We start from the raw sequence: 22837 nt of genomic DNA, 5'->3' as shown, positions 1-22837 counted from the left end.
AGCTTCAAACACACACTTCCCTTTCTGTCTGATACATCTTACGTGTTTGTCATATACGCTGTAATGTTCCGTGCTATTTCTTTTTTACACAGCTTTTCAAAGCTATACAAGAGCTTTTGATACCCAAGTCATTTTCTTAACAGAACTATTTGATTATGAACCGGTGGTGAACACTTAATAATACCCATACTGACAAAAAAATCATAATTGAAGTCATTACTTTCAGCATAAATACTTATTTATCCGCTAACGCATAAAGTAGGTACATACGGTTTCAGTAGTTTTCACTTGTGCAGATGAAAATGTACGCACAAGGTACATAGTAACTAAGTAGTTTATACAACAAGACATAGTATGTATTACAAGTTACGTCAGACAGGAAAGTCCCACGGACTCAGTAAAAGCGATCCTGTGCAAGCACAAAATTAGCGTCGGTTATCTATTTGTCAAAGTCCCAGGTTCGGTGCCTATCGGGGCGGAAACGAATGTAATGCGTCAGATAAAAGACTCAGCTAAGAAGATTCAGGCGAAACTCAACTCTCTACGAACATAGTATATCTCAATTTCGAACGTATCTAAAATTTCCTTTTGGGGTAGCAAAGGTCTTGAGGAAATCATGTCTGTCTTTTGAAATTGTTCAAGAAACTGGATTATGTTGTTTTGATATGTAACGGGTGTATTTACTGGAAGTTCCCAATAGGTAATAGTACGGAAGGAAGGGTGTAGTGTATGTAATTAACTTTAAGGGAATTCAACACAATTCACCAACACAAATATCGAATAATAAAATTGATACTTTAAAAAAATACACTCACGGGCAAAGAAACAGTTCCACTTACAAAACGCAGACACCAAATAGCCCCAATTTTTTTAAATATTTTATCGGATATTTGAACAAAATCTTTATGTTTTTAGTTGCTTATATTATAGTTGATGCGCCATTAAATGTACTTAAATATTGCAAAAGGCGTCTTTAAGTTAGTTTTTTTCCGACAGGAGTAATTTGGTGATTTTCTCAATGGAACTTTTTCATTGCCCGTGAGTGTATTATGTTACTATCCACGTGGCAACCGAGTGTTGTCAACTTTGGCCATTTATTCTATTTACGGAGTAACCATACGTGATAAAATTGAACACCACACAAAGTTCATTCCCTGCTGCAATGTCAATTAAAAAGATTAAAAAGCCTTTGGTGATAAATTGAAATTTGAGCCAGAGAATGATAGACGGCGAACAGCAACGTACAAAAGCTATCAACGGGAATTAATAAGTCTTTTATTCCGCTGTCACTGAGCTAATTAGGTATAGCTTATCTCTATTTTTAGGTTTTGGTAGCCAAATGGCAAAATATAACTTAATTATATTATTATATTATATAAATTCATCGTATTTGTCCGCCTACCCGTAGGTTTATGACAGGCTGATAGCTAGTTAAAACTTGATATGTATTATGTAAACAACTTCTCGATATTTTAAATAAAACCCTTTATATTTTAGACCATTGTTGTCGGCAACTCATGTTTTTAGGAACAAAACATTAAATTCAAATATTAAATACCTAATTTGTTAAAACGTCTGGGGAATATTAATTATCCCTTTCAGTTATTATTGTCTGCCAGCTCCTTCAAAAATATGTTAATTGTAAACAATAATCGTCTACCGTCTATAAATTAATGTACTTTTCAATTGAAAATCTGCTTCAATTTAAAAGTCATTCTTGCCCTAACAGGAGTCGATAGGCCACGGTATTTTTAACGCTAATGCATTAAAATCAAAGGAACTGTTAAAATTTTCAGTAACTGGTTAACTGGTATAAATTTCCCGGGAACGTTCCCGGGATTTTATTCCACTACGACCTGATTCCCGGGAACGGCACATCACAAAGCACAGCTATAACTGGTATGTTATTTCAGAAACATGTTCGGACATCGTGTGCCAGGGCGGCGGCGACTGCAGCCTCGATGCGGAGACTGGGCGCCCCGTATGCCTCTGCAATCATAACTGCACTGAGTCCCAGGTAAGCAACCGGGATGAAAACCTACCACTTTTAAAACTGAGTGCAAAATAAAATAAATAAATTTAGGGCGTCTTGCACAACAAAGTTAAATAAAATTAAATCTATGACCTCTTGCTCTGACATTATACTGTCAGAGCAAGAGACAAACTATTTAATTTTATTTAACTTTGTTATGCAAGACGCCCTTAATATCAAAGTCAAAATTATTATTTTTTATTGACGTAATTTTTTTTACAGACTACCTACTCTCTGTTCGTATAAGGGCTCTTTGTCTTTGGAGATAGAAAAGCGTTACTTAAAAACTTCATTATAAACCCTAATTTAGCTAGTCAGCAACATTATAAAATCGTCTTCTAATAATCAACTGTAATGATAAGGAAGTAAGTTGGAACCCCGATAGCTCTTGACGTCAACTTACATTATATTAGAGCTACTTACCGCTTTATGACTCTAATTGAGTTTTTAATTCTCGGAACGAGTTTCCGAACGACGCTATTTAATTTCGCTGACACTTTGATTTTATCTTTTATCTCTGCTATTTTATATCTCGGCTTGCGTCGTAAATTAACGTAATGGCCAATTATTTGTTCAAGATAAAAGAATTGACATTCATTTATTTTATGGATCACTCGTTAAAGGATACTGAAATAAGAACACGCTGTGTTGTCTAGATAATAATTATACAAATATTTCAATATCTTTTAATATTAGATTTATATTATTCTATACCTTCTATTTATAGATTTTATATCATATTATTATTGTTCAAGTACCTATTAAAGTTATAGTTATACCCTACTAAATGAACCTTAAAACCGTATCCATACATTCCACATGGGTTTAATATCGTTATTTGACATATTCATTTTAAATGTTAAATAAACATAGATCAATTTTATTTATGTACAATTTAAAAAAAAACACCGATTCATCACCGCCGTGATAGGATAAGTAATTTATGGATCTCATCCGACATGGTAAAAAGGAGGCCGAAATCATTGTACCAAATGTAACAAATCCACAGACACTCCAAATTCTTCAGAGTATTCCAGGGTCTCACAGTCGATATTTATTTCAGGAAGCAGACGTGGTGTGCGGGTCCGACGCGCAAAGCTACCCGAGTGAGTGCGAGCTGATGGCCACCGCGTGCCGCGACCAGACCGACCTGAAGGTGGCGTTCCGGGGCGATTGTGGTGAGTTGTGGAGATTAGCTGATCACTGGTGTCGATTCTGAAGGCAGAAATGCTAATTTTGACGCTGTCGAACTAGAAATTTTGTTAGCTGAAAATTACATTTACGGGAACACTCGTGGAGTCAAAATAAAAAAAAAAGAAATTAAGGTTTTGACAGCTTTAAAATTAGAATTGTTGCCTTTAGGATCGACACAATTGTCACTATAGCTTACGACAAAGGAACAAGCTGTGATGCAATAAGTAACGTTCAATGCAGCGAGGTAGACTCGTGGTTAGCTCTGCGCTCTGAAGAAAAAACTAAGTTTAGGTCCACCCTATCGTAGCGATTGCGTGACAGATCTCCTTCATTCGTTTTTCTGTTCTTTTGTGCATTTTGTGCATTCTGTTTTTTTAAGGATTATGATTCTACATGCTGAGTGTAAAAGCACCTTTTTTACCGCTGGTTTGTATTTTATCATGGCTATTTCAATATTCAGCAGTTTTCTTTTTAATTAGTAAGTAGGTACATATTTCACAACTTTACAGTATAATTAATTACATAATGATTTTATTAACATCACATGATGATGTCATGATACTATGTACACCTACTTATTCACGTATTCATTGATAGGCTGAGAATTTACCGTCGGAAATAATAATATACTATATTTTACAACACCAAACGACAAATTAAGTAGAAAATAATTGCCGCCTTCAACGCGACCTATATCTACCGCTACGATAATAACTATGTTTTTAATATTATGGTAGATAGATATACTAAGGACTTCATCTATAAAATTATTTCCAACATAAATGTTTCACAGCAAAAATATATCAAAAGCATTAAAACCACTCGCCCCAGTCTTAAAACTTGCTTATTTGCTTTTCCATTTGTACTTTGTACATCACCCGAACAGCTTTTACTGGCCACAAGGGTGTTTTTATCCGTTGCTAAAACATAATCATAAAAATATACAGGATAATTCAAAGCAATGGAAGTCGGCACCTCACTTTGAATTTTAAAGAAACTGTTCGGGCTGGGTGGGTTTCCTATGCGATTGTTGTAACATTTTATGGTCTTGATCGTTTTGTGCCTACGTTGTGTACTTTGTGAATATGAAAACGTTGTTTGTTCAGCAAATTTTCCTCACTTTACTAAAGTATTTCACGTTCTACATTCAACGGTTAACAAGGTTAAAACAAAAGTCTTTACGGTATTATTATTTAAGTCCATGAATTACATTATTATTATTTAATGTCCATGAACTTAATTCAATTCGGACTCGCGATGTAATTGATACATTAGTTCATTCCACTGCTCAAAGGAAACCTTATAACATTCGAGTACCTACCTAAGTACCTGTTTCAGATTTAATTAAAATCACAGTTGTATTTGGCTTCTCAAATGGCACCTTCTAAAGATTACCCAGCCGAGCCGATGTGAAAACAAAAGAGGATTAACTGCCATGTGCGGTGGCGATGGATATTCGGGCATTTGTAGTATCGATCTCCAATCCATTGAAAAAGGTCGTATTATGGATACTGTGGCAACATATCGGTGCTCGACCAAGTGCTGGTGACCACTCGGATTAGCAGTTAGACCTATGGCTTATTGTGTGTTGATACCTTCCTGGTTTTTTTTTGAGTTATAGCTGTTAAATAATTGTATAGGTACCTACTGTTAAAATGAATTATTGTTTCAGTCGCTAATCTAGTTATGGTATGATTTAATGACTAGGTCCCAGATAGCCTAGTTAGCAATTTTATAATTGTAGGTATTTCAGTTACCTGCCACATAAAATTTAATATTAAGTAGGTATGATACAATTTTATGATTATTATAAAATAACTTATTGGCTTTCAATAACAATAAAAAGAGTAGTACGTAATGTACTTAGCTACTCATAGAATAATATTTTTATGGCCCACCAAAAACTTCTCAATTACCTACGATAAAATGCCCCGAAGTGACTGTAAACATTACAAAAATTAAAATATAGTTTTCCAACGAAAACATGCTGTGCTATGTTATTTACGAGAGTAACAACAAACAAAACACACTATAAATAACCTGTATTTTACTAGTGTATGATTCTGACTTTGTTTGGCATTCGTAATGGAAATGGAAAATACAGGGTTTTAATTTTAATGAAATTTCAAGTACGATAGTAGTAATATTTCAGAAAAAATATGAATGATTTATTTGTATTATTGAAATAGTTTTTAGGGTTCCGTAATTCAAAAGTAAATCCGGACACTTTCATTGTTGTCTGTACGTCGCCGTCGTCGGTTTTTCTCTATCTGACGAGGTGATGAGATAATTATGTCAAATCCGGAAATGCGTGGACATTCCAAGTTTAAGTAAACAATCCAATACCTACCTATTAATAATTCAAAAATATAACTAACATAACTTTTTTTTAACGGAATTATATGTAGGTCAAAGCATCACTTTTCCAGCCACCATTTGATGGGAGAATAACATATTGAATAGATGAGAAATGCGAATATCTCCTCACGCAGCAATAAACCAAACAACGTTAAACCCAAAATGTATCGACGGCATAAGGCATTCTGCGGCGAGTGGTAAACAATCGTTATTAAATTTGCACGGATGTCTTCCCCCGTTGCTCTCAGCAGAGAGACTTTAATTTCCCACCAAGATGAAACGAGCAGTGGTGGAACACTCGAGATTGTCCGACGAAATGACATTATCGTTTAGCCGCTCGCTCTCGGCAAATTTTGGCTGGCTGCTCCCAGAATCGTTGCCTCGGTGAAAACGAAATAAACATTATTTACGACCCCGTTGAGCTGCGGGCTGCGATTGAAATATTTTCTTGGAACAGACAGCCGGAAACTTTGTAGGATTAGCTATAAAATATGGGTTATTATGTGCGGCTTTGCAGGTTGAAAGACTTGAAAGGTAATTTGTGAGTAATAATAATAAAAGCTGTGTTTCGCACTATGATTTCGAAAGAAAGGATGTGCCCGACAGAACATTTTGTTTAACCCATAGGTATATGCCCAGAGGGTTGTTGACGACCCTGCAAATTTTCACTTAGAATCTATCCCAAACTAAAACAACTTGATGATAAAACTAGTTAAAAATCTCGCCCGCACGCCGGCCCTAATTCAAACAGACAATTAAAATATAACAGATATATAGGTATTAAGATGAGATTTTGGGTGGCTTGCGCGAGGGTGCCACTTTCTTCTTCGGTTGGCCCTGTCCTTACGCTAGTCATAAGCCAATATTTCCGCAGCCCTGTGCGACGGGGTGCAGTGTTCCAACGGGGCGCACTGCTCAGCAGGCGAGTGCGTGTGCCCCACGGACTGCGCGGGGGTGCCCCGGGAGCCGGTGTGCGGCAGCAGCATGCAGACCTACCCCAGCGAGTGCGAGCTGCAGCGCGCGGCCTGTCGCCTGCCGCCCCCGGCCGCGCTGCATGTTATCTTCTACGGCGACTGCAAGGACCGCTTGGCTGTGGTGCCGCCGATCGCTATGAGTGCGTATTTTATTTATAGTCTTCAGTTTCTGCTTCTCTCACATAACAATTTCTTAATGCCTATACTACCTATGTACTTACTAATAATTAAAGCTAACCAAATAATTTCTTGTAATCACCGTGCATGCGTGTATAAGACTGCTGAGAATATAAAATCGACGACGCTAAATATTTACCCTCGGACCGTCATCAACCCAGTTGTTAGCAGTAATTCCAATAAAGCGACCCATCCTCGATCAATTAACTAACTTTCCGCTTTATCGCTTGACTAACACGCAAATATTTGGGTGTGGACGCAGCGACGCCAGCGGTCAGCACGACTGTGTCTGAAGGTGAGGGGTCGACTGACCCCGCGGGGTCGACTGACTTCGGCGAGGGCCCTGAGTCGGCGTGTCGCGACATCCGGTGCGACTTCGAGGCGAGCTGCGAGGTGGGCGCGGACGGGTACCCGCGCTGCTCCTGCCTGCTCGAGTGTCCGGTCGAAGAGGAGTATTTCCCCGTTTGCGCGTCCGACTTCCGACTTTACCCCAGTTTGTGCGCCATGCGGAAGGAAGGCTGCCAAAAACAACTGGAGCTCAGATTGAGGCCACTGGATCTGTGTAAAGGTTTGTTTACACTAGCTAACAACACTCTAACACCATACTTAACTGACTACTTTGTAGAGTTGTGGAGCTTTACAATCTTGCGGTAATGGAATTCTTTTCATACGAACACGAGCTATTTAAAGAAACGCATTTGTAAACCGCAGGTATGGAAGTGAGGCCTTGTGGTAACAACAAAGCCATGCTCGATCCAACAACGGGGCTCGAAATTGACTGTGGTAATGGACCTCATCGCCAAGATTGCCCTATCGGCAGCTACTGCCATATAACGCTCTCCGCTGCTAGATGTTGCCCTAAAAGTAAGTACAACTACACTATAAATTTCCGTAATCACAAGCATTGCTTACCGTATTTGTACAGACTAGAAAATGGTTAATTCTTTATGCGTTTATGCATATCTAACTAGTGATTTGTCAGGGTGAAGATACTAATGGCATGCGGCACCAAATTGGACGCAAACACGCTAGCTGTTACCGCTTTGAACCTTTCGTCCCTGTCTCATAAAGTTTCGAAATTTATTCTCTAACACCGCACATGCAATCGTTTTTAAAGTCAAGCAACATTTCCTCGGAAAATGTTCTTACTTTTATTAAGATCTTAATATTCATGGCTCAATTTCTCGCTAGACGACACGAAAGAGATGCAGGAAAAGAAGCAAGTACACTGTTCGGAGACGCCGTTCAGTTGTTGTGCGGACGGAGTGACGGCGGCGCTGGGCCCGGGCGAGGAGGGCTGCCCGGCCACGGCCAGCTCCTCGTGCGGCTGCAACCGGCTCGGCTCGGTGTCGGACCGCTGCGACGAGGCGGGCGCGTGCGCGTGCCGGCCCGGCGTGGGCGGCCTCAAGTGCGACCGCTGCGAGCCTGGCTACTGGGGCCTGCCGCGCATTGGCTCCGGACACACCGGCTGCATACGTAAGTCCGACTTATTTACACACGACCCGCTACCCCGTATTTGCTCCCAAATTAGAAAACCTTCACAATCAACCTAGTTACATAAAATCCCCTTCCCTACAGCATGCGGGTGCTCCGCATTCGGCTCAGTCAGGGAGGACTGCGAACAGATGACCGGTCGATGTGTGTGTAGAGCCGGTGTACAGGGACAGAAGTGCACGATCTGCGCCGACCACCGCCGCCGGCTCGGCCCTAACGGATGCTCCGACCGTAAGTATAAATGAGATAAAAGGATATTTATGTTCATTTAGTTGGGGAACTGACAGAACTTTATTATTTCAGCGGAAAGCGGCGGCGTGGCCGAGTCGTGTAGTGAGTTATCGTGTTATTTCGGCGCGGTGTGCACGGAGCGCACGGGCGGCGCGCTGTGCGAGTGTGCGGCCGCCCCCTGCGCGGACAGCGACTCCAACATGCTGGCAAGTTCTCTAAATTACTACGTCATAAACTGTTGTAAAGTTAGACGACCGAGTCTGAGTCACGGCGGGTTAAAGTTTACACTCTTTAACGAAATCCAACAGGTCTGCGGGAGCGACGGGAAAACTTATGAGTCGGAGTGTCACCTCAAATTACAAGCGTGTCGCACGCAAGAAGATATAGTCGTGCAGGCGTTTGGGCCGTGTAAAATGTCGGAAGTGGCTGGCACGGCCGGCCCGCCGCGGCCCTCCTCTCCCATCCAGTTCACACAACAGGACGACGGCGCGGCGTCCAAGTCCACCCGGCACTTACTCAACCCGGACAAATATTATAACAAATACGATTGGGCGAAGGAAAAGACGCCGAGTGACTTTGACAGTGTATTCTCGGAGCAGAAGCTCAAAGGTGAGAAATGCTTTTGAAATTCTAGGAATTGTAGTTGCCGGTTGCAGGAATTTCTTATTATCTTCCGGTTATGTGTTATACTGTTGCTGATTGTATATTACACTTCCTGATAGGTACCTTTCATGAAACCTTATTAATTTACACTCCTTGTTTTTTCCAATTTTTTCCATCTATAAAGTGATGAAAATAGAAAGTGCTATTTTGTAAAAACGTTTTATAATTTTTAGTTATTTACTTACAGTTCAAAACATGTTGAAACTTAATATCGATAGATCATCTCTATTTAATGGATTTGTGCTAAAGCATTCGTTACAATCCATTTCCGTTTTCATGACTTTGGAGATGGGCTAATTAATTACATCTACCATCATCGAACTCTACACCAAACGCTTTACACATCCCTGCTAGGTTCCCAAACAGCAACCACAGCGACAGTGGGCGCGGTGGGCCCACTGCTCGGCGACCTGTGCGCCGACGACGCAGACTGCGCCGGGCTGCCCGGGGCCGTGTGCTCCCGGGGCGGCTGCTTCTGCCAGCCCGGGTTCATGCCCATGGCGCATCGGAAGGGGTGCATTGGTAAGAGAACTTTCAAACCTATGACTTTTATTAACATTCTTATAGATTACTTATTAGTACCTCAGCTGCCGCTACGGGTACGTTGTCGATGTAGATGAACGTCACTTTATTGTCATCCGCCATAAATACGGCGTTGTGATTGGAGGAACGCGCATTAAACATGTTTATCGAGGTCAATAACAGCACCGTCGGCCGCAAGCAGTAGACATATTGAAATGTATGTAAATTTTCAGAGCAAAGTATACAAGAAACCACAGAAGAATACAGTGCGTGTCTATCGGAGCCGTGCTTCAACCTCGGCTCGTGCATCGACCTGCCCGGCTCCACCTACACCTGCGTCTGTGCCGGACTGTACACGGGATCACACTGCGAGACACTTGCCAAAGAAGGATTGCTAGCCTCTTTCATTGAAACGCCCTCCTTTGACGGCTCATCTTACATCCGGCTAAAACCGTTGAAGGCTTATCATAAGTTGAATATCGATATTGAGTTCAAAGCCTTCACAGAAAACGGTGTCATATTGTACAATCAACAGAAGCAAGACGGGACGGGGGATTTCGTTTCACTCGCTTTAGTTAACGGGTATTTAGAGTTTAGGTAAGGCGATAATAAGATCCTATTTTCGATAAACTTATTTATTAACATAATCTGATCTTTTATTCATCTAATCCGGTATAAATTTGCGTGACAGGTATAATCTTGGGAACGGTGCTATAATTTTGACGTCGTTAGAGAAGATTACGCTAAATGAGTACCACAAAGTGTCGGCTAAGCGATACCACCGCGACGGCATCCTGTCAGTAGATGACATGGAGGACGTGGCGGGGCAATCCAGCGGCCATTTGAAGGCATTAGACCTCGCTGAAGACGCATACATCGGCAAAGTGCCTACAAACTTCTCCAGGTAAGCTACCGTAATTAGCACAACTACTACTAATTGCCCCATAAACTCTAGTTTCGCATCATTTAAGTCTGTCAACTTATACAGGGTGTTCGAGAATATCGGCACAAGAAGCAGCTTTATTGGCTGCGTGAGATATTTGAGAATAATACGTCATCAAGTAACAAAGAAACTGGGACGGCCGGATCCATTAGTCGTCTCTATGGAAAACGTACGAGAATGCCAGGCTAATCCGTGTATGAGCATACCCTGTAAGAATGGGGCTACATGTAAGGCTATTGAAGACTCCACGTCGGAATATACTTGTATCTGCCCTATCGGATTTCAAGGAGCCAATTGTGACGACAGATTAGATCCATGTGAATCGAATCCCTGCGGATATGATGAGGGGCTATTGTGCGACATCGGACCCGAAGGTGGTCACGTTTGTCGCTGCCTGTTTGGAGGGGAAATTGGATCCAACGGAAACACGTGTAGCAACGGTATGTACTAGTATAGTATTCACTTGTAAATCTGCCTTACACCGTATAAATAGAATAATTTGATGCAATAAACGTTTTTTTTCTCTCTTGAACAGATGTTAATTTAGTGCAAGAGACTTGGTCACCCCAATTCAATGGGACGAGCTATATTGAGCTGCCCCCACTGGAGGGCCTCGGCAAAGCGTTCCGCATCGAAATCTGGTTTTTAACGAACCGACTCTCCGGAATGCTCCTTTACACCGGACAGTCGACTAAAGCCAAAGGGGATTTCGTAGCGATTAACTTGGTTAATGGATATCTCCAGTTTAGATACAATTTGGGAAGCGGAATTGCGAACATCACGTAAGTTTTGTGCGCTTAATTGGGCTAAGTTGAGAACATTTTCCATTAAACTTTTTTGTTTTGTGTTTGTGAAGTTCAGTTTTAGAAAGAGGTTAATGTTTTGTTTAGGTCACCGGTGCCAATAACAAAGGGTCGCTGGCACCGAGCGCGACTGACGCGGCTGGGCATGCACGGGAGCCTGCAGTTAGATCAGCACCCAACTAAGAAAGGTCACTCGATGCCACCGCTGACCCATTTAGAACTAACGCTGCCACTTTTCATCGGATCGTTACCGTAAGTTTTTTTCGTATTTAAACTTGCCTATCTAATAATCTTATCTAATACAATTAAAAGTGAAATCCCGAAAATATCTACAAATACATTTTCTAAAACATTCCGCCAGTAAAATAATTACGCAACTAATTGGCTTTTTTCCCGGCAGCTCCTACGTCCGCCCACACATAATGTCTGGGGTGACTAGTAGTTTCATTGGGGCTGTCCAGCAGATCTTTGTGAACGGTAATCCGCTGGCTTTGTACGGCAGTGAGACAGGGAGTTGCGCCATGACGTTGGACGAGGAGCGTCTGCCGTGCGCCACCAGTGGGGTCACTAAGTACACCGGACCGCCCTGTGGAGACGGTAAGTCTGCCGTCTACGATACTAGGTGTAGGTACCTTTAGAATCGCTCTGCGACAAGCAAGTATTTGTCAGAGGTAATCCCGCCTGCACCGGAGTGACACGACTAAGCACGCTGTAGTCTGCGTCTGGAGAATCGACTGCGCTCCGTCTGTTAGTGTTTTCACGAAGGCTTTACTCAGGCAACATGCACAAAAACCTTTGTTACCGGTATAAATTATTTAAACGTTTCACTACGCTGGAAATAGAGCTTTGTGTAAGCCGGAGACTTTGTAGGTACTTTGTTAATGTTTTGTGTGCGGTTAAGTTTAAGGCAGTATGCATTTAGTTTCTAAGTCATTTTAAATAGACAAATAAATATATTCCTTTTAATTTTTTAGGTCTTACCCCTTGCAAAAATAATGGTTCATGCGTTCCGTTGCTGAATGAGTACAAGTGCATCTGCCGAGACGGATTCCAGGGCAGGAACTGTGAGGTGGAACTCAATGTGGAGATGCTGAGTGACGGAAGACCCATTAAGTTCGATGGAAATAATTACTTTTCATACAGAAGTCGTGGGAGTAGAAGGTAAAAATATATTTAATTGGAGTCTAGGTGGCGTTTGATACTAAATTGCTTCAGATTCTACTTATTAAAAATTGCTAATTAATACCGTGCTTCATAAAATACTTTTCGGATAGTGTACAGTCGGCTTTTGAAGTAGCTTTACACTTTTCAAACTTACAAACCTTCTATTCATTTGATGGTTCGTCAGTTTGACAAGGTTCAAAGGTGCATTAAATTTTAATTAACTGACTAACTTTCTATATTCTAGCTTCCCTACTAACCAAGGCCTGGGTGAGACGTTCGATGTAAGATAGCATTTGGAAGACGTGCCAAATCATATATAAATAGTCTTGAGTAAACTTTGCCAGTAAACTAAGTTTAGGTAAATATATTTTCTCACTACAGTTTGCTTGTTCTTTGTCGGTTGTAACTTTCAGATGAGCTCCAAACAACAACAATATTGCAAACTACATATTGCGTATCTTTTATTTATAGGCATAAATATAATGTTTTTAACTGTTATTTTTGGTAAAGAGCAGATTAATGTTATTTATAAATGGATGTTTGATAGCATACTATTTACCATAAAAATTACAATAATGCGTTTCAACGTTGTGAATGTACGACATCACCAGAATAATTTACCTTAATTTTATTATATATTGTAAATTAATTTATGCGCTATTAATAAAATAGCAGCTGTCATTATCCAGGCTGGATCCCATCGTTATGTACTAACCTGAATACAATGACTTCATTATCACTGAATTATTTCAATAACGCTCCACAGAATAATTAATATTTTGTATTCCAAACGAGCGAAGGTATAATTTTAGTAAAATATGCGATAACACTAATTTTACTATTAAAATTATAAATTGCCTGCACTTAACCAATTCAATGTTCGTATATTTTATGTTTGTAAAAATAACGGTAATTTTAAAAGCATTTTTATTTCCGTTCTGTTTTCAAATACTTGTTCATACAATATGCCTCCAAGTGCATAATTCCACTCCCCATTGCAGGAAACGCGGCGACCGTGGTATTAGGTACGAAATAAAATTTCGGACTACGAACGACTCGGGCCTTCTTATGTGGAGACGCAAAATCGGAATACGACCGCGAGACTTCATCGGACTCGGCCTCAGTGAGGGGAAATTGCAACTTATTTACACCGACACCGACGTCAGAGAACTGAACTCCGTGACACAAGAAGACTGGTTCCAGTCTATCGAGTCTAAGACGAGAGTGGATGATGGTCTGTGGCACACTGCCACGGTCCGGAGGCGAAAGCGACTGGCCATGCTGCAGATAGACGACACTGCCCCCGTCAGGGGGTACTCGCAGTCCCTGCTTGTACCCTCGAAATCCAACCCTAAACTTTGGATTGGTGAGTCTCATTTCACTTACTCTATTCTCCTGACAGATGTACAAAACTATAATTCACGCTCAATCTCAATGCATTTTATGTGGCGAAAAAGGGATCTTGTTTTCATGGGTCATTTTAGAAATTGTCCACATTATACATATGTTTGCTTTTGTAAGTGCATTATGCTCTAACTCTTCTCCTAGGTGGTTCGCCGTCGCTTCCCCTGGGGTTGCCAGCTCCACTCTACACGGGTCTCCGGGGCTGTGTGGCCAGCGTGAAGGCCAGCGGGCGCCACGTCGACCTGGCAACACCGATACGGCCCACCTCTGTTATACGACGGTGTGACTAATTTATCGATTGATAGCATTAGAAACAAAATGAAGTCAAGGTGTGAATAAAAGTATTATTTTAGGTTTATAGTATACTTTAGAAACGTACCTGGTTAATCCACACATATCCATTCCCATGTTTGTTAAATTTGTTGAGTATTTTTTTATACATCATAGGTATTATGTATGTATATTATAAAAGACAAAGCAATCCCTCATATCATCAAAATGTCTAAAGTTGGCTCACTTTTATAATAAAGTATTTTGATGTTCAGTGTACCTATAACCAAAAGAATATGTTGCCATAATATTTTATGTTATAGCTGTAGAGTTAAGTAGAAATAAATTACTAAATCGATTCAATCTTTGAAATGTCGGTGCTCGAATAACGTATGAAAGGTATAAAGATAAAGGGAAACTATAGCAAAGATTGTACTGAATATCATAAAAGACACTGATATTTGTTGTTATTACTAGCAGAAATATATCTATAATAGATTATAGTGTAGTTAATTATTATAATACTTAGATCGAAACAAACGATGGCAGGTGTTGACAAAATTTCAAATTTCCAATTTATATTTTAATCAGCCCTGAAATGCTTTATTCAACACGTACAATACATTCCATGTTATTTTGTGAGCCTTTAAAAAACATAAAATACTGTTGTTACTTTTTAATAGATATTAGTCGACGAAGTTAGTAGCTTTTGTTTTTTTTTTCTTAATGTGGTTGTGTAATAGCAGAATGTTTTGTAAGTGTCCATTTTATACCTTTACTAAGACTATTTGGCTTTATAATTATAATGAGAAAAAGATCTAGCCAAAAGACAATACAATTTTAATCTTTCGATGCAAGTTTTAGCAGTTCTTTTATACGAGTATTCTTAACTGTAAATATTAGTTTTCAATAGTTTTATATTTTGTAAACAGTGCCATAGTTGTACTTTCATAATACAAGCGAATTTAATAATATCAAAGTGATGTGATGTTCTATCGTTGCTTGAGTAGTGTTTTCATGTTGATTAAAAAATTAAGTTATTTTCAAAGACGATCACAAATGCTTATTTTTACCTCTAATCATGGGAAGCTATCAAAGTTTAAAAAAAATACTAAAGTATAAGATACACTTGTGCATTTAATTTTTTATCGCTTTGTATTATATTGTAAATATAACACTTTTACGGGAAATACCTTTTTTTACAAATCCGCTTTACAATTTTAAATGTATAATTTAGTGACTGTCCATAGACATTGTGAATAGTTTAGTGTTTTTGTTTTATAATAATGTCTCCCTGCAATTATAATTTAATTAAATATGTACTAATACCCTATGAATTAATACCTCGTTCAATTTAAGTTTACTTTCGGTTGTACTACTGAACTTTCCCTTGGCTAAAATTATTTTACTTAGGAATTTACATTGTAAAGTAGGTATTAATGTAATGATAAAATTTAAAATTAAATCAATGAGACAATATTATGGAATATACCTATATCAAAAATCGCAATTTCGTATGTTTATCAAATGAGGGCTTAGTAAATGGTCAAAACAAACATATCGGATGTATTTTAGATGTTTGTTAAATGTAAACCTAGCTTATTCGAGGCCACTTCCACGAATAGGTAATGACTAGAATATTGCAGCAAAATGAACATTACATTTCTATTATACCTACCTACAATACATATACATTTTGGTTAAACTGGGTGTCGTATCACGATCACTCTGCGTACCTTGAGTTTAATATTATATTACTATTAAAGATGGTCTGAAAAACTGATAAATTCACAAAAGTTATGTCTACTTAAATAGGAAAATAACTAATGTTAATGTTTATGTACGGTCGCCTGCGCCTAAAAGTGTACAAACGGAGTTTTAAAAATAGCGATCTCATCCACATAAACACCACTGCTACACACATCACACACAACACGTCCCCGGATTTATAACTGATGTACGGTCAGCTGCATAAGTAGCTATACACTTTTTTACCTTGTCAAACTACCTACATAACAAACCGTCAATGTTTGAATAGGCAGTTTGAGAGTGTGACAAGGTACAAAAGTGTACAGCTACTTATGCAGCTGACTGTAGCTGGTCCCTTCATCATCAGGGATCGCTATTTTAAAAACTCCGCCTGTATACTTTTAGGCGCAGGAGACCGTACTTACCAAATTCGCAATGTGAATGAAATCTGCTGTGGAGATGGTGGCAGTTTTAAATTAAACAGTAACGAACCTCACCAATACTTTCTAACATTAATTATTATCTTGATAAACCAATTGTCATTCATTGTCATCATTAGCTCCAATTTCTCCATAGTCGGTTAGATCGTAACCAAGGAAAGGTTGATCAATTATACGTCATCTCCATATTAAATTCTTGATAGATGTGTCAAAAGTGAAGCAATAATCCTTGGTTATGTTCTAACCCACTATGGCGAAATTGGCACTTTATGAACTAATGAAATTAAATATACTTACATAATGAACAAAGGTACGTATCAGTTAAAGGGGTTTTATTTCGTTTATAAGTCGTATGTCTCAATAATAAATATAGCGTGATTACAATGACAGTTATAATCAATATCATCAATATCTGGCACAAATAGCGTCGTATTTACGTAAACTTTTGAAAATACCAAATACTCATCCTTACAAAATTATGTATGGTGTGACTTGAATAAAACTGAAATGCAGTACAATATGTCCAGATGAACTCATTTAGCTGACAGATACAATCAGCTGACATTGTAATTACGTTATTTTAAAATGAATAATAATAAAAAAAACGAATGTATAGCCAGCAATATATTAAAACGTAAAGAACCGTGTTCTAACATATCTTCCAGGCAATTTATTACGCATTATGTGTTTTAATGTATAAATATGTTAGTTTATCATTACATATTATTAAAACAAATGAAAATAAAATGAGACTGCAATCTGAAAAATTTGTATTATTTGCAATTAAGTAGTACCTAGACCCTCTTTTATAGAACTCTATCTTCTTCTATTTTTGATATAAAAAAATAAGCGAATTTTCACCACCCCCTAGGTATCTGCACCCCCAGCAATTATTTTTTCCTGATGTCGTCAAATCAAATTTGTCTAGAAGAAATAGTTTTTCGTCATAAGCCTCCTTTTTGCATCTTTTTCCTAAGCGATGGTGAATTAAAGTTTTTTATTTGACTAAATAGCTTTTATCTCGAAAACCGTAAGAGATATCAAAAAAATAAGCGAATTTTCACCACCGCTTAGGTATCTGCACCCCCAGCAAAAACTTTTTTCTGATGTCGTCAAATCAAATTTGTCTAGAAGAAATAGTTTTTCGTCATAAGCCTCCTTTTTACCCGACTGCCGAAGGAGGAGGGTAATGTTTTAGGATTGTATGTTTGTATGTATGTATGTATGTCTGTTTCTTTGTTCCCTCCTTTAGCCCATACGGCTTGATAGATTTTGATGTATGAGGTATCGTTAGAAGCGTATTAATTGCGCGATGGTTATAGGCTATGTGATGTTACATTAAAATTTAAAATGTATATAGCGCCCTCTAGAGGACATAAAGTGATGATCGAAAAAATAATATTTTTCCAACTATGCCGTGATGGGTATCAAATGAAAGGTCTTGATTAGCACATTACAAAAATATGCACATTTTAGGTATTTAAATTACAACACCAAAATTATTGCATTAAAAAATGTTCATAAACTAAAACCGGACTACTGACATAAAATTTCATAAAATAAAAATAAGTAAAAAATGCAAATAAAAAAATATAATTATAAACAAACAAAACACCCGACTGCACGCTAAATAGATGAAAACAAGCCCCAGTGTTAATGGAAAGTATCGCAGGCGGGGACCAACTTGACCGCCACACAAGGTAGGTACCTATCTAAGTAACATTCAGCTAAATGGTGAACCCTCTGCTGGTCTCCGCCTGCGATACTTTCCATTAACACTGGGGCTTGTTTTCATCTTTTTAGCGTGCAGTCGGGTTTTTTGTTTGTTTTTGCATATTTTTCCTAAACGATTGTGAATTAAAGTTTTTCATTTGACTAAATAGCTTTAATTTCAAAAACCGTAAGAGATGTCAAAAAAATAAGCGAATTTTCCCCACCCCCTAGGTATCTACACCCCCAGCAAAAACTTTTTTCTGATGTCGTCAAATCAAATTTGTCTGGAAGAAATATTTTTTCGACATAAAGCCTCATTTTTGCATATTTTTCCTATACGGCAATAAGCCCGCCTTTGTACATTGTTAGTTTTCTTTTAATGTTCTTCTCCTTTTTTATTGTAACTTTATTATGTACAATAAAGTGTTTATAAATATAAATAAATAAATACCGTTGAGGAGTTCCCTTGACTACCTTCCGTTTCCATCATCAGATCAGCTCAAGGTGACCATCATATTTTTTTGTTGTTACGTTTTAAATTTCTTTATCTACAATCGGTTAATAGGTGTCCAAAATGGAAATTCATACCCTGTTTTTACCCCTTTACCCACCCTTGGGGGTGGAATAAAATTTTGAAAGAAAATGGGACCATATCGGAGCTCACCTAATACATCAAAAAAAGAATTTTCAAAGTCGGACCTTCGGTTAATCGGTGAACATACATAAATTCTTTATTGTTGCTGCTAAAACTTCGACGTCCTCCATTGTTACTAGCTCAAAGACGACTGAACTCGCCACGCGAGTGTAAACACCCACTCGCGTCGCACGCGAATGGGTGTTTACATTCGCGCCTCCGCACGAGTGACGAGACGAGCCCGGAGGCGAGGGCCGAGGCGCGAGGGTAAATGGGGTTTACGAGATATTAAAAAAATAAGCGAATTTCATTTCTCAGAGCCTGAAGACAAAAGTCTTCAACCAGTGCGTCCTGCCAGTGATGACGTATGGTGCAGAGACGTGGACACTGACGGTAGGACTGGTCCACCGATTTAAAGTAGCTCATCGTGCTATGGAGAGAGCTATGCTTGGGGTTTCTCTGATCTGGTCTGATGGATCGTATCAGAAATGAGGTTATCCGTCAGAGGACTAAGGTTACCGACATAGCTGTCAAAATATGCAAGCTGAAGTGGCAGTGGGCTGGTCATATCTGCCGAAGAACCGATAACCGTTGGGGTAGACGAGTTCTCGAGTGGAGACCACGTACAGGCAAACGCAGCGTGGGACGCCCTCCTGCCCGCTGGACTGACGACCTTAGGCGGGTGGCGGGTAGTGGTTGGATGAGGAAGGCCGAGGACCGAGTGTTGTGGCGCTCCTTGGGAGAGGCCTATGTCCAGCAGTGGATGATTATTGGCTGATGATGAAGCGAATTTCACCACCCCCTAGGTATCTACACCCCCACCAAAAACTTTTTTCTGATTTCGTCAAATCAAATTTGTCTGGAAGAAATAGTTTTTCGCCATAAGATTCCTTTTTGCATCATTTTCCTAAGTGATGGTGAATTAAAGTTTTTCATTTGACTAAATAGCTTTTATCTCGAAAACCGTTAGAGATATCAAAAAAATAAGCGAATTTTCACCACCCCCTAGGTATCTACACCCCCAGCAATAACTTTTTTCTGATGTCGTCAAATCAATTTCGCCTAGAAGAAATAGTTTTTTGACATAAGCCTCCTTTTTGCATATTGTTCCTAAGCGATGGTGAATAAAAGTTTTTCTTTTATCTCGAAAACCGTAAGAGATATCTAAAAAATAAGCAAATTTTCACCACCCGCTAGGTACCCACACCCCCCGCGAAAACGTTTTTTTCTGGTGTCGTCAAATCAATTTTGTCTGGAAGAAATAGTTTTTCGACATAAGCCTCCTTTTTGCTTATTTTTCCTAAACGGTGGTGAATTAAAGTTTTTCATTTGAAACAATAGCTTTTATCTCGAAAACCGTAAGAGATATATAAAAAAAATAAGCGAATTTTCACCACCCCTTAGGTATAGGTAGGTATCTGCACCCCCAGCAAAATCTTTTTTCTGATGTCGTCAAATCAAATTTGTCTGGAAGAAATAATTTTTCGACATGAGCCTCCTTTACAAAGTTTTTCTAAACGAAATTACAATTAGTTAAGACATTAATTTAACTAAATAACATTAATCTCAAAAACTGTAAGAGATATTTATAAAACGAGAAACATAAGCCAGTATATAAATTCACCACCGCCACTAAAAAATTTTTTCTGTTATTTGGAATTCTCCGAAAACGATCATAAAGTAGTGAAACAGGGTTTTCATACGTGAATGTTGATATTAAAACACGGAATCGTTTTTCAATGTCTATATTTTCAGTCGAGTAAATACCACAACATAATTTTAGACTTAGAGCTAAATAAATGTATTAAAGGTAAAGATTATAATTATAAGTAGGTAATCTTATTAAAAGAAAGCATTTTACTAGCAAAATATTTTACGACCGCGACAACAATAATAAGCTATACATTTTTTTTGAATACAAAAACATTGAGGAAATCATAGGAAAACTTTACAAGAATTGATTTGAATGCTTTTCTGGTAAGTGTAAATATCTTTTCCAGGATCTGAAATTTATTGATATGTTGTAAATTAAGCTATTGCTGCAGGCATGTCGTACTTGAAATTAACAAAACTTTACTGCACTGGCTTCGCTAGTACAATGTTAGTACATCTATAACCTATAAACTGTTACATGTTACCATGAATCGAAGCTAAGCCATCATAGTAATGAACGTACCTACACATACACAATGTAACATAACAGGTAAACCCCAAATCTTTACAATAAATTAATATTTATGATTTTACGATTAAGTAAAGCTACCTACGTTTGTAATTGCATAAGTAGGTACCTATGTACGGTGGCCTGCGCCTAAAAGTATACAGGCGGAGTTTTTAAAATAGCGATCCCTGATGATGAAGGCCGGGGTTTTAAGTTATAAATCCGGGGACGTGTTGTGTGTGATGTGTGTAGCAGTGGTGTTTATGTGGATGTGCTTGAGCAGCATGTGAGCTTGAGATCGCTATTATACTTAGTTTTAAAATTAATACAAATAAAAAGAAACTCCAAGATTGCTCAAAATCTACGACAAGTAAGGAAAAATACATATTATACCTCTATTACCTATAACTGTCATTTATGTTTTAAAGTCTACTTTATTGCTTCAGCCCGATTTGTGAATTTCAAGTGATAGGAAGAAACAATGGAAAGTTAAATCACTGAGTATGAAAATGCCGCGACGTGGGACTACCCTTCGTTCCCAACAACGTCTCTTCCTAATGTCCGATGCTTTGTATGCGTCTCTCTTTTTATTCCAATTCTATTTTCATGCAATCTGGTGCCATTTCTTCCAGTAGGCAATAAAGTTAAGCGCTCCTGAAAAATCTGCTTCAACTAGTTTCCAGGTTAGGTAACACTTTAATTTATTTATCTCCCGTGATTTGTACCAGCTGCCGCTACACGGGATAATTATCGACGTGCATAAATGTCATTATATCGCGATTCGCCATAAATACAGCTCTGTGATTGCAGAAACGCCTACGCAGAAACAAGTTTATCGCCGTCGATAACGAACCCGGGTAGCGACCGATATCTGCCTTTATTTTTGCGTTTACTATGTCAAACTGTCACTGTCAAACGAGGGACAAAAAGACACCGCAGACGTAATATCTCACTTTACGAACAAAAATAAATCCGTTTCAGGATAAAAGTTTATGTTTCAGTCTTCTGCTGTTTCCACACTGATGTCGACAAATTCCTAACCACTAAATAGCTTTAGAACGATTACAAAGAAATACTGCCAAAAGGTTACCGTCTTTTTATAAATCGAAATATGTATTCTTTTGTTTATCTGATTTGCCATATCTGTTCCAGATAACAATGTTATATAGGTTAAAGTCGGATATTTTTATTTTTTAGGTATAGTTAGTATTTTCAAAAGTTAGGCATTCAGAAAAATCACCTTGTGCAACGCCTTCTGATTTACCATATATAACTTTTGCAACACCAAGTATAAAAGAGTGTAATTTTCAGTACGTATAAACAATTACGGGTATATTTTCATCTCAACATGATATTTATCATGGCTGAATAATCCTTTAGATTTCATTCAAGGCACGGCGCTGGTCCGCGGGGAGGTGCGGTAGGAATTGCGGGAAGGGGGGGGGGGGGGTCTTGCCTCAACGTATCAGTTTTAGCCACATTTCACCAACTGGAAGAAAGATTCAGTTGTACAGATAAACCTAACCTCCCTCAGAAGCATTGTTAGTATGAGAGGGGGTTCAGGTTTCTTTGCACCTGACATTACAGCCAACTACAGACGACCGAATGGCGTAGTGGTTAGTGACCCTGACTACTGAGCCGATGGTCCCGGGTTCGATTCCCGGCTGGGGCAGATATTTGTTTAAACACAGATATTTGTTCTCGGGTCTTGGATGTGCCCGTAAAATGGCAATAGGCCCGCCCCCTATTACATTGGGACTAACATAACACTCTGGCGAAAAGTGGGTGCAGCAATGAACCTCTGCCTACCCCGCAAGGGAGTATACATTAGTACAAGGCGTGAGTGCGTGTTTTTTTTTTTTTTACGTAATGGTTCAAGAAATCTCAAAAACATGTCGAATAGGTGTAAAT

At 38.8% G+C, this 22837-nt stretch overlaps 1 protein-coding gene across 6 annotated transcripts in view; it reads left to right on the top strand.

The window, feature by feature from the left end:
* LOC105392738 (agrin) overlaps positions 1 to 16184 on the top strand; it is a 44506-nt gene extending 28322 nt beyond the window's left edge. For 4 of the 6 annotated variants that reach the window (XM_048633553.1, XM_038112520.2, XM_048633551.1 and 1 more), the window contains 19 exons: positions 1914 to 2017; positions 3096 to 3210; positions 6459 to 6698; positions 6998 to 7303; positions 7447 to 7599; positions 7927 to 8211; positions 8314 to 8460; positions 8533 to 8666; positions 8769 to 9069; positions 9478 to 9645; positions 9879 to 10242; positions 10337 to 10549; positions 10634 to 11028; positions 11124 to 11370; positions 11479 to 11643; positions 11792 to 11988; positions 12366 to 12552; positions 13557 to 13921; positions 14104 to 16184. In XM_048633553.1, coding sequence (XP_048489510.1) covers positions 1914 to 2017; positions 3096 to 3210; positions 6459 to 6698; positions 6998 to 7303; positions 7447 to 7599; positions 7927 to 8211; positions 8314 to 8460; positions 8533 to 8666; positions 8769 to 9069; positions 9478 to 9645; positions 9879 to 10242; positions 10337 to 10549; positions 10634 to 11028; positions 11124 to 11370; positions 11479 to 11643; positions 11792 to 11988; positions 12366 to 12552; positions 13557 to 13921; positions 14104 to 14249 — 4232 coding nt within the window. In that variant the 3' untranslated portion in view covers positions 14250 to 16184. Of the gene's footprint in view, positions 1 to 1913; positions 2018 to 3095; positions 3211 to 6458; positions 6699 to 6997; positions 7304 to 7446; positions 7600 to 7926; positions 8212 to 8313; positions 8461 to 8532; positions 8667 to 8768; positions 9070 to 9477; positions 9646 to 9878; positions 10243 to 10336; positions 10550 to 10633; positions 11029 to 11123; positions 11371 to 11478; positions 11644 to 11791; positions 11989 to 12365; positions 12553 to 12799; positions 12914 to 13556; positions 13922 to 14103 lie in introns of those variants that run through there. The other 2 variants (XR_007268330.1, XM_048633554.1) reach the window with 2 other exon arrangements.
* Positions 16185 to 22837: the final 6653 nt, after the last annotated feature.

The sequence above is a fragment of the Plutella xylostella genome, chromosome 5, assembly GCF_932276165.1.
Source record: "Plutella xylostella chromosome 5, ilPluXylo3.1, whole genome shotgun sequence".
Lineage (NCBI taxonomy): Eukaryota > Metazoa > Arthropoda > Insecta > Lepidoptera > Plutellidae > Plutella > Plutella xylostella.
This window is presented reverse-complemented; position numbering and strand designations above follow the sequence as displayed.